Source organism: Dermochelys coriacea, chromosome 2 (assembly GCF_009764565.3).
Source record: "Dermochelys coriacea isolate rDerCor1 chromosome 2, rDerCor1.pri.v4, whole genome shotgun sequence".
Classification (NCBI taxonomy): domain Eukaryota; kingdom Metazoa; phylum Chordata; order Testudines; family Dermochelyidae; genus Dermochelys; species Dermochelys coriacea.
In genome coordinates, this window is record NC_050069.1 from 16,984,352 (window position 1) to 16,996,782 (window position 12,431).

The following is a 12,431-nucleotide window of genomic DNA, read 5'->3' on the forward strand; positions in this document are numbered from 1 at the left end:
CTTACACAGCCCTCAGAGATCTTATCCACTCTAACTTCTCTCCTTCAAGTGCCATCCCCAATCCTGTGCCTTATTTCCAGCTCCCAGTTCTGCAGCACTCCTAATGCTTAGCTCATTGTAGATCCAGGATCCTGAAACCAGTTTCCCTATGCTAAGGGGAGATAAACTGGCCCTTGCAGTGCAGCCCTCTTGCTCTGCAGTGGAAAGAGATAAGAAGGGATGGTGCTAATTTCAAGATACCCTCTAGTACTCCCTCCTCCTCCCATTTGTCTAGTGAGGAGCAGGAGGAAGAGTGGGGCTGTGGTCTGATCTATGTTCCTTCAGTACCTGGAGGTAACAGCCCTGTTTTAGGCTCCCTTGTTGAGCCCAGTTGAGGAACTGAACTGCGGCTGCATACTTGCAGATCCCACTTGGAGAACCGTGAGTTAACATATATAAAAGGACTTGCACCCTGAGAAAGAAGTATCTGAGAATTTCACAGAAAAATTTGACTATTCTTTCAGGTTTCGTCAAGGCTGGGAATTAAAATTTGCATCCCAGTCATCAAGTGTGCCAATTAGTTTACAGCATCCCTTGTTGGAAATTAGATTGTAAACATCATCCTGCAAACATTGTCCCTTGCTTTTCATAGACACATAACAGCAGACAAATTCTCAATGTAATTTTCAGTATTTAATTAACAAATTTCACTCTTCCCTCCTCACCAAATCTAGGTTTGCCAGCATGTACAGATCACTTATCTGGAGCCATTTTCTTTTGGCAGTGAAAAAACAATCAGAAGTTTCAGAGTGCTTTCCTCGCAAGAACACAAAGTCATTTTATTTGGACTGTACTTGGATCCTTTCACAGTTTAGTGTAAAGCCTGGCTTCTTAGCAGTCTTTTTTGCACCCAATCTGTAGCAGACCCATGCAGACAGACCCCTATGCCCACATAGAACGCCCTTGATGCCAGGTGGGTCTCTGCATAGGCAGGGGGTCACCCAAGCTTTGTAACTTGCAGAATTTGGGGTCTTGGAGACTAAGATGGTGGGGGAAAAATGTCTAGCGAGCCCTACAAATCAATCTTTTGTTGATGTTTAAACCGTTTTCACTAATGTTGCTACTCTGGCCATAGAACATGCATTACAGTCTTGAAATAACTTCTTGTCAAACTGTTTAAAATTTGGGAATGCTTCCGGATAGTGGTGAATTGGATAATATTCTTTTGGCCTTTATTTCTATTCTGGATTCTTTCCCAGTGATTTTGAAGACAGAAAAATTAGTGTTAGAAACACAAGAAAAGAGAGTGGAAATTAATTGTGCCAAAATAGTGTTTCCTGTTAGAGAGCAGAAGTGCTACCTTCAGAAAAGTCAGGAAGTCAGAGGGTTGGACGAGCAGCTGGAGACGCCAGAATCATATGGTTAACATAACAAATAGAGTCCTTTATTTTTCAAGCATGGATCCTTATTTTCCTGATATTGGATTTAAGAGACAATGCTAAACATTAATCTCCTTGAGTGACCAGTGATCACTGATCTGCGACTACACTGTTTCGTAACTAGTTTGTTATACCTACCAAGTATGCCAATTTAGCTAACACAGTGTAAAATTTCATCTCCCCGTGCTATAAAATGATGAAAATGTGATCGCGTAGTATTATCTATAAAAATTCTATTCTGCCATCACTGCTTCTGGTCTGCTTATCCCCCATTGTGCTACAACTGGTACCAGTGGAGCCACAGTGTGTTAAATCTGACCCATAATGCTGCCTGTGGAAGGTCAACTCTGGCAGGTGGGATGCGAACAGGTTGGCAGGCATAGTAGAAGTGTCCTGTAAATTTCTGTAAAAAATTAATTTTTAAAAAATTGAAGGTTCTGATGAAGGAAAAAAGGAAATGATAAATCACTGTTCAGCTAACTGTATTTTATCATTACTCACTTTTATGGCCATCCTCAAACAGGATACATTTGTGTTTGTGAGAGAGAATCCCTGGAGATGTGGGGAAATGAAGGAAGGCATAGTTGCAATTATTTAAAGTGAACATGCCAACCTTTCAAGGGGTAAATATTATTTTGCTTTGATTTTGAATGTAAGACTCAGCACCAAAAACTCAAGGCGGGGAAACAGCCATGTTATCTATTTTTATATTAAAATACTGTTGCTGAGTATGTTAAATATTTCCCTGATAAAAATAAACCAGGTGAGAAACTAAGAGTCCAGTATTTGTAATTTAAATAAAGACACCATGGTGTACTTCAGGCAGAGAATCCTGAAGTAAAGGAAAATTGCTTCACATAATAATAATAATAATAATAATAATAATAATAATAATATAATATAATAAATACAATTATAATAGTAAATAAAAACATTGAGAGGCTCCTCACAACTCCATATTTTTCTTGTAGTACAGATGATACGCTTGAATAATTATATGAATATTACATAATTCAGCTTCTTTATTCACTTTGACTCTAGAGTCTACTCCAAATTGACTGATTACTGTGTGGTATTTATATATATTTTGTTACTTATGATATGCTTGTTATAATGGGCCCTCTTTTAAATGTACTTTTTATCGCAATGAGGAGAATTGTTTATTTTTAAAATAATTTCTAGGAGTTCCTCATGAAAATAGAATCAAACTTTTTATTGCCTTGCTAGAATGAAACACTGGGTCACAGTTAATCAAGGTTGATGAAAGAGTAAAACCAACATTTTGTAACAGGGAAGCCTAAATCCATATTTAGGCTCCTAAGTAAAAGTAGATTGACTTTTGAAGTGCTGAGCATCTGCAGCTTCTATTGATTAGGAGAATCAGGCTCTCAGGGTATTTTAAACAGTATCTCTAGTGAAGTATAAACACTTATTGACTATGGGTTAGTGTGACATTTTGTGTACTATGAGATGGCTACTGTAATCTAAAGTCTCTACCTTTAGTAACGGACCTCTTGTTCAATTTTAATGTATTACATTAATTAAAATACAAATCCAATGAGGAATTTTCAAGATGCACATGTAACAATAAACTTATCACCTTTTGCTATTGTAATCCTTGTTCACCATGCCCTGATCTTTTGTTTGGTCATTCCTTGCTGTGTAAAATCAAATTTCAGGCCCAATCCTGCAAACACTTGATACCAGACATATTGCTTACTCTAGTGAGGAGGCTGGGTTCTCGACAATAGCAAGCATTATGCCCAGCAGTGTTTGTAGGAGCCCTTAGATTGTAAGCTCTTTGGAGCAGGGACAAATCCATTATTATCCATCTGTGGAGCACCCTATACACCTGTGGAACTATACTAACAATAACAGTAGCCCTCAGAACTGAAGGATGTGGTAAAAAAGAGTACCAGTACATAAAATAGGAAAAGACTTTTGGCCCAGTTCTTTGGGATCTGGCCCTTCACTTGTCCTATACCTTTATTTTATAATATGCTTATATATTAGAAATTGAGAACAATTACTTGTGCGGGTATTAATAAAGAATCTTGCTAAGCATTGCACACATTTGTCACCTCAGTGTGCTTGTTATATCTTGTTTAGATTGTAAACTTTCTGGGGCAGGGAATGTTATTCATTCTGTGTTTGGACAGCAGCTAGCACAAGAGAGCCTAATTTGGTTGAGGCCTTTAGAAATGCTAAATAGTAATTAAAAGTCATATAGAGATTTGATGAAAAGAGAGAGATGCATATCATAAATTGGCATAAACCAGCACGTGGCCATCACCTAAGGTTCTGACCCATAGTGTTTTAGCAACTGAGGATTGCAGAGCCACATCAAATGCTATAGGGCTCAATCATGTAGTTCTTACTCAGATGAACAGTCTCATAATGGAACCCAATATATATTCAAAATATTTCTCATGAAGAGTTACATTAATGGTATAAAGCTTATTTTGTCATGCTTCCGTAGACACTTTATGTTGCAGTCTATCATTTGTTTTAACAAATAAACTTTTTAATATATTAAAATGACAGAGTGAATTTATTCAGTTAGTATACCCCTATCATGAGCAACCAGGACCATATCGCTGTATAACCCCCATCTGCTGTCTATTGTTTGTCATGCTGCTCGTTGTGTCATCACTGACATCTAGATTTTAGGAGCAAGGACTATGTTGTTCTAAGTCTTGTGTGCAGGTTCTAGCACATTTTAGGGGTGGTCACCCGCTCCTGCCTTAAAAGGCTTAAAGCAGTCTGGGGAGAGGGCTGTGGCAGGGAAGGAAAAGCAGGGCTGATTGGGAGAAGCAGCCCCAACTGGGGGCCATGCCCCAATCAGGCCATGGCTGGCTTAATCAGGGCCCAGCTGGCCCTTATAAGAGGGCAGTGGGCCAGGAGCACACAGAGTCTCCTCTAGCTGTGGAGGGAAATGGGCCTGGCTACTCCGGTGTGTACTGGGGTACCTGAGGTGAAGCAGGGCTGGGGAAGGCCAGAGGAGCTGGGAGGCTCCAGACTGGAAAAGCTCTAGACTGCAGGCCTGGCAGACGGCCTAAGACAGGGTACTGTGGTTGCACAAGAGCAGCCCGAGGGTAGGTGGAGGCAGCAGGTCCAAACCCCCCTTGCCTATGATGACTGGCTTATACAGACTGCAGTTGGCCCCAGTGAAAGGGGGCTAGTTGGTGACTGGCAGTAGTCCATAGGTTGAGGCAAGGTGGGGATAGAGGGTGGGGGGTTCCCTGGGGAGGGGAGACCCAGATCTGTGGGGTATTGCCTGGAGGGGCAGCATTCCAGGTAAAAGGGCACTGGGTCCGGGAAGGACAGAATAAGCTATATTATTATATTATGCTAATGTCTAAGAGCCCATAACAAAATCAGGGCCCTGTTGTCCTAGGCATTCTACATATACATAGGTACAGAAAGTCCCTATGCTGAAGGATTTACTATCTAAATAAGGTTCCAGCCACTGGCAGCATTTTCCCCACTATGCTGTCTAGTCTTGCTCTGAGCAGGGTTAGATGATACAGTGGTAAAAATGCCAGGGTCCTGTCTACACAAGCACTCCCACCAGGAGAGTTGCACCAGTGGGGTAACAGTAGGAAACTTTGAGGGGGAAAAAAATGTAGTGTAAAGACAGCCTTAACAAAAAAGAGGGAGAACTTCTGTAATTTCACTTACCTAGAAGATGCACCTCTCTCTCAGAAGTTTCTGACCCTGATTCCCTCTGTTTTGATCCTGGTGACTGAATGATCCTGTGGTCTGAAATAGTGTTAGGGCATCTGTCCCACCATCTCTGCTACTATCTCTCACTCTCACAGCATGCTCTCTGGAACATCTATTAGCAAGCCGTCTTTTATGTCCCCTGCATACCAAGCAAAATTCTGTCTCAAGTTACGTCTCCCATTTCATAGGCTGATATGCGCCTCGGTGAGCCTTAGAGTCCCCCAAAGTCATGAGAAACGTAGACAGCTGAACTCGGAGCACCTCCTGCTGAAGAAGAATGCCTTGATGTCACTTTGCTGACTCTAAGACTATTCACAGGAAATAATTGTACAGAGAATTTGTGTGAGGCTTGGCCCCACTGAAGTTAAAGGGATTTTTGCCATTGACTTCAACGGGACCAGAGTTTTACTTCATGGTTGATTTAATTCCTGCATTTCTGTTCATTCGCACCAATTAGCCACTCACCACCTAAGAAGCAAAATTTGACATCTCATTTTTGCCTAATCTGGAACATCAACATGGGCACTGAGCAAACCTTATGCTTCTAGGCATAAATCTCCTTCAGGGAAATCAGGAAGGAAATGTGTCCTTTCCTGCATTGTAAATTAGCCAGATTCGTTATGGATTTTCTTTTTCTTTCTTTTGAAGCATCAGATAGAATGCCTGCAGAAGGTTGGATACTGGCCTGGATGAACCAATGATCTGGTCTGGTGAGATAATTTAGAAGATTTTGTATAAAATTTACATTTTCAACAATGTAGTCAAAAACATTTAAAACATGCTGCTTTTAATCTTCTCTTTCTGAGTGGTGTGGAATAGCCATCAAAGAGAAGAGAGAGAACCCTATTGCTTGGGAGACTGAAACAAGACTGGACAAAATCCTATTAATTAGTATTATTTATTGTATTATGTGAGCACCAAAAGGCCCTGTTGTGCTAGGTCCCATACAAACAGACACACATTGAATCCCTGCCCCTAAGAGCTTACAATCAAACTTGAAACAAAACACAACAAGTGGGTATGACAAACAGTAGGAGACAAAGACAGAAGTAAAGTATATTGCACAGGCAGGGCATGGTCTAGGCTCTTGCCATCTCTATGGCTCTGTAAAGTGCACCTTGAACCACCAGATGGTGCCATATAACTATATATTTCTTTGTCCTTTATAAAAAAAGGAGGACTTGTGGCACCTTAGAGACTAACGAATTTATCTGAGCATAAGCTATCGTGAGTTACAGCTCACTTCATCGGATGCATTCGGTGGAAAATACAGTGGGGAGATTTCAAAAATGAGATATCAAATTTTGCTGCTTAGGTGGTGAGTGGCTAATTGATGCGAATGAACAGAAGTGCAGGAATTAAATCAACCATGAAGTAAATAAATTTGTTAGTCTCTAAGGTGCCACAAGTACTCCTTTTCTTTTTTGCGAAAACAGACTAACACGGCTGCTACTCTGAAACTTTGTCCTTTTATGTGGTTTTATTAGTTGTGGGCCAGATAGACAAGGAGAACCAAGGAAGTTAAACTACATATGTGTAATGGACTGCCATCCTCCTTATATCTCATTAGCTGTGCAAAAACATAGAACATTTAAATCAGTGACCCCTTTTTTCTTATCCACCTATGTGGTTATATAAATAAAATGTAAAATTAGAAAGCTGCCTAGCTGCCAAGTTTTGTACTCCATGTTTGGCATGATATGCAAATGATTTAGTGAGTGAATTTGCATATCTGCAAATAAATTGCCTATAATTTTACGGCAGTTTACAAAAGCTGTGTGGATTTATTGCTAGTGAAAGTGTTTACCTGGCCACCCGGAAATCCTCAGTTTACAAGGCAGCAACAGGCAGTTTTCCCACATACGCTGTTCTGCCAGCACATCTCAAGAAACAGGAGCCGTTCAGTCTCCACAGTTGATAAAAATCTTGGCTTCTGTGGTAAATCCGTCAATAGCATAAAGCTTGGTGATTATTTTGCAAGGTAGATAGTCAGATACTATGGTGATGAATGCACTATAAGTACAGAAAAGGAGCTGAAACTGAGACCCACAAGCATATCTCATTTAGGGGCCACCAAACATCCATTAGGTGGCAACAATTTTTAATACCTAGTGAGTTGGACTAGATTTAACCTGGTGAAAGGCTCTATAGCTCTTTAGCAATATCTTGAGGTATCCAGTCCCCAAGTAAGTGCTAATGCGTTCTTCAAAAATGAGTCTTGCTTTCTTGAAAGGTACATTTATTAAACCAAGTTCTGACATTTTTGGAAATGGCACAGGCAGTGTTTCCACTCTCTGTACACACAAGCAAAATCTCCAGCCACTGTCCTCAGTCTTCTAGAAACACACTTTACAATCAATTGCCCCACCATGTTCTTAAAAAGGACAGCGTCCATTAATCAAAGCACAAACAATAAAGATACAACAATAAAATAAATATTAATGCAACATCCAAATCCGTGCCTGAACACAAGATTTTGCGATTTAAAATCATTTCAACAATGACAATTATTCCCCGGGGCCTCAAAGAAACCTATATTCATATACAGTTTTGTGTACTTTTAAAATATATCTAAATAAAAAACTTTAAAGTTGCAACATCAAGAATTCAGAAGACAGTAAATGCCAGAGTTATGATTACCCAGGCAACCTTAATACTACAGATTCAGATAAAAAAGGATGCAAGCTTCAGTTGCATGAACACATGCAGTTTCCCCCATCTGAGTAGTTAGTAAGGTGTCAGAGTAGCAGCCGTGTTAGTCTGTATTCGCAAAAAGAAAAGGAGTACTTGTGGCACCTTAGAGACTAACAAATTTATTAGAGCATAAGCTTTCATGAGCTACAGCGATGAAGTGAGCTGTAGCTCACGAAAGCTTATGCTCTAATAAATTTGTTAGTCTCTAAGGTGCCACAAGTCCTCCTTTTCTTTTTGTTAGTAAGGTGTGAACCCAGAACCTTCAAATCTGCAGCATAGACCGTTACCAGGGGGGTTGCAGAATTAGGATGTTATTTTGTGTGTGTACAGTGGGTGGACCAATTTGTGAAAGAGGACATATGATCAAATGTGTCACTGGGACTGAGCTCACACACGGAGGGGTGCTTTGGTGAGGGGTGACGTTTGGCAGTCCTGGCTGAGGTGAGGTGAGCTGCAGAGCCTGGATTTTAAAGTAATTCCCCTTCATGCGTTTAGAAAGACAACAGGAGCATGAAACCCGCCCCCGCCCCCCCGTTGCCGAGCTGGAGACTCTCCGGGGCCCCGGGGGAGAGGTTCGCACCGGAGGCTCTGCCCCGGGCTCCGGGCAGCCGGCGGGCTCCGCTTGGGGGAGGGGGAGAGGTTCGAAGGCTCTGAGATCGCCCCGCAGCCGCCGGCCCAGCCGCGGGGGGAGGGAGGCAGATCGGCCCCGCCCCGCGCCGCTCTAGGGCCCGCCCAGCCCCGTTGCTATGGCTGCGCCGCGTGGCATCCGGTAACGGCGGCGGCGCGAGGGCCCTGAAGCTCCCGGGCGGGCCGGGCCGGGCCGGGCCGGGCCATGGTGCGGAGTGAGTGTCCCCGGCGCCGCCCCGCCGACTGGCAGCCGGGCCGGCCCCTCCCAGCCGCCTCATCCCCCCCCCCGCCCCGGCTGCCCCCCCACCCCGCCCATCGCCTCCCCATCTCCCCCCCTTCCCCCGCCCCCCACCGGCTGCCTCATCACCCCTCCCCCTCCCCCTGCCCCCCCACCCCGCCCATCTCCCCCCCTTCCCCCGCCCCCCACCGGCTGCCTCATCACCCCTCCCCCTGCCCCCCCACCCCGCCCATCTCCCCCCCTTCCCCCGCCCCCCACCGGCTGCCTCATCACCCCTCCCCCTCCCCCTGCCCCCCTCACCCCGCCCATCTCCCCCCCTTCCCCCGCCCCCCACCGGCTGCCTCATCACCCCTCCCCCTCCCCCCCCACCCCGCCCATCTCCCCCCCTCCCCCCGCCCCCCAGCGGCTGCCTCATCACCCCTCCCCCTCCCCCCTTCCCCCGCCCCCCACCGGCTGCCTCATCACCCCGCCCATCTCCCCCCTTCCCCCGCCCCCCACCGGCTGCCTCATCACCCCTCCCCCCCACCCCACCCATCTCCCCCCCTTCCCCCGCCCCCCACCGGCTGCCTCATCACCCCTCCCCCTCCCCTGCCCCCAACCCCGCCCATCTCCCCCCCTTCCCCGCCCCCCACCGGCTGCCTCATCACCCCTCCCCCTGCCCCCCCACCCCGCCCATCTCCCCCCCTTCCCCCGCCCCCCCACCGGCTGCCTCACTACCCCTCCCCCTGCCCCCCCACCCCGCCCATCTCCCCCCCTTCCCCCGCCCCCCCCACCGGCTGCCTCATCACCCCTCCCCTCCCCCTGCCCCCCCCCACCCCGCCCATCTCCCCCCCTTCCCCCCGCCCCCCCACCGGCTGCCTCACTACCCCTCCCCCTCCCCCTGCTCCCCCTTCCCCCGCCCCCCATCGGCTGCCCCATCACCCCTTCCCCTGCCCCCCCTCAACCCCGCCCATCGCCTGCCCCATCTCCCCCCCCGCCCCCCACCACCGGCTGCCCCATCACCCCTCCCCCTGCCCCCCCTCAACCCCGCCCATCGCCGGCTCCATCTCCCTCCCTTCCCCCGCCACCGCCCATCGGCTGCCCCATCACCCCTCCCCCTGGCCCCCACCTCAACCCCACCCATCGCCTGCCCCATCACCCCCCGTTCACCCCGCCCACGCCCCCACCACCCTGCTGCCTCATCACCCCCCCTTCTCCCCGCCTCCACCACCCTGCTGCCCCATCACCCCTCCCCCTGCCCCCCTCAACCCCACCCATCATCTCCCCCTTCTCCCCCCTTCCCCCGCCCCCCCCACCTGCTGCCCCACCACCCTTCTCCCTGCCCCCCACCTCAACCCCACCCATCCCCTGCCCCATCTCCCCTGCCCCCCCATCAGCTGCCCCATCACCCCTCCCCCTGCCCCCCCCTCCACCCTGCCCATCGCCTGCCCCATCTCCTCCCTTCCCCCGCCCCCCCACCGGCTGCCCCCCCACCCCTCCCCCTGCCCCCCACCTCAACCCCACCCATCCCCTGCCCCATCTCCCCCCGCCCCCGCCCCCCCACCAGCTGCCTCATCACCCTTCCCCCTGCCCCCCACCTCAACCCCGCTCATCGCCTGCCCCATCTCCCCCCCTTCTCCCGCTCCTACCACCGGCTGCCCCATCACCCCTCCCTCTGCCCCCCCTCAACCCCGCCCATCGCCTGCCCTATCTCCCCCCTTCCCCCGCCCCGCTTCCCACCGGCTGCCCCGTCACCTCTCCCCCTGCCCCCCACCTCAACCCCGCCCATCGCCTGCCCCATCTCCCCCCCTTCCCCCGCCACCGCCCATCGGCTGCCCCATCACCCCACCCCCTCCCCCCCACCTCAACCCCACCCATCGCCTGCCCCATCACCCCCCGTTCCCCCTGCCCCTGCTCCCACCACCCGGCGTCCCCATAACCCCCCCTTCCTCCCACCCCCCCACCTCAACCCCACCCATCGGCTCCCCCATCTCCCCCCCTTCCCCACAGCCACTTCCATCTCCCCAGCCACCACCCATCAGCTCCCTCATCTCCCTCCCCTTTCCCAGCCACTATCCATCTCCCTAGCCACCACCCATCACCTCCCCATCTCCGTCCCCTACCTTCCCGTCCCCCGCCACTACCCATCGGCTCCCCCATCTCCCTCCCCAGCCACTACCCAGCTCTCCAGCCTTCTCCCCCATCTCCCCAACCTCGCTTTCCCTCCTGCAGCCTTCCGTACCCCTTAATTCCCAACCTCCTTTTCCCCCTCTCATCCCCAGCCACTACCCATCCCCAGACTCCCCTCCCTGCCCCTCCATCCCCAGCCACTACCCATCCCCAAGCTTTCCTCCCCTTCATTACCAGCTTCTCCCCTTCCCCCTCCACCATCCCCAGGCTCTCCCTCCCCCCCCCATCTCCAGGCTCCACCAGACTCCCATCCCCTCATCTCATCCCCAAACTTTCCTCCCCTTCCCCCTTCTCTATCCCCATCCACTACCCATCCCCAGGCTTCCCCATCTCCCCTCCCGCCCTCCTCATCCCTAACTACTACACATCTCCAGGCTCCCCCAGAGCCTGGGGAATCCTACTTGGAACATAATTGTGTACTGCTCGATGGAGGGAGTTTCCCTTTTTAGCATTTTTTTCCCTATTGTTCAGCAAAAGTGGTCAGTTTCAGAAAATCAAACATTGTCTCCCCAAGGACATTTGCTAATGGAAGAACTTCAGTGTAGGGGAGAATGTACATGTTGTGGCCTAAAGATATGATACTGACTTTATAAACGTCTCTTTTTCTTCTTCCAAACCAAAAATAGACAGCACTACGTCATAATTACAAATCTTAAATAAAAGTGGAGAAAGTAAACTGTTATCATTAATTCATGGAAATAATCCAAAATAGGTTCCAGTCCATGTATTTAATGGCATTCAAAGTAACTGACATTAAAAGTGACTCTGTGTTATGAGATCATGATTTTGAGGGGTAAAATGGTGCACTCTGAAAGGTGGTATCTGATTACTCCTGAGGGAATTCTGCACCAAAAATTTAAAAATTATGAACACAATATTTTAAAATTCTGCAAATTTTATTTGTCAATAAATAAATGTGGCTCCAGTATGGCAGTGGGAAGCACAGGCCACTGACTGCATTGAATTGGGAGATCACCCTGAAGCCCCCACCTCCCCCAGTACAGGGACTCGGCAGTGGGTCTGTCCCAGAAACACCCTGGGGCCCTGCCCCTCTGTGCCAGGTGCACCAGGTGTAGCTGGGCAGGCTCAGACCAGTAGGATTCAAGTGTGGGAGGATCGAGGTGTGGGGTGTGAGGTTTCTGTGGGGGGCAATCTGGGTGCAGGTGACTCGGGGGGAGATCTGGATGCACAAGGGCCCGTGGGGTTCAGAGTACAGGGGCAGTGGGACTCTGCAGGGGATGTTGTGCTCAGTGGGGGGTGGGTCTGGGTGTGGGGAGATGGGGCTTGTTGGGGGGGGTCTGGGTGCAGGGGCTCAGTTTGTGTGTAGGGTGCTGGGGGAGTGCAGCTTGATGGGGTGGGGGTCCAGGTGCAGCTGGTTGGGGCTTAGTGGGGTTGGGGGTCTGGGTGCGGGGAGTTTGTCGGAGGGGTCCAGGTGTCGGGGGCTAGGGCCATTTTCTGCAGGGAACCACAGGAATTCTGCTAGGCGGGGGGGCATTTTCTGCAGGTGCGCAGTCCTGCAGAATTCCCCCCGGAGTAACTTGATCTAGACCAATTAGGAA

The 12,431-nt window shown here is 49.2% G+C and overlaps 1 protein-coding gene across 1 annotated transcript in view; it reads left to right on the forward strand.

Annotated features, from left to right (window-relative positions):
• The first annotated feature begins 8,545 nt into the window (after positions 1 to 8,545).
• The window catches only part of DNAAF11 (dynein axonemal assembly factor 11), a 57,898-nt gene continuing 54,012 nt past the window's right edge, over positions 8,546 to 12,431 (forward strand). The window contains exon 1 of the mRNA XM_038390832.2: positions 8,546 to 8,680. Within this exon, the coding sequence (XP_038246760.2) occupies positions 8,671 to 8,680 (10 nt within the window). The 5' untranslated portion in view covers positions 8,546 to 8,670. The remainder of the gene's footprint in view (positions 8,681 to 12,431) is intronic.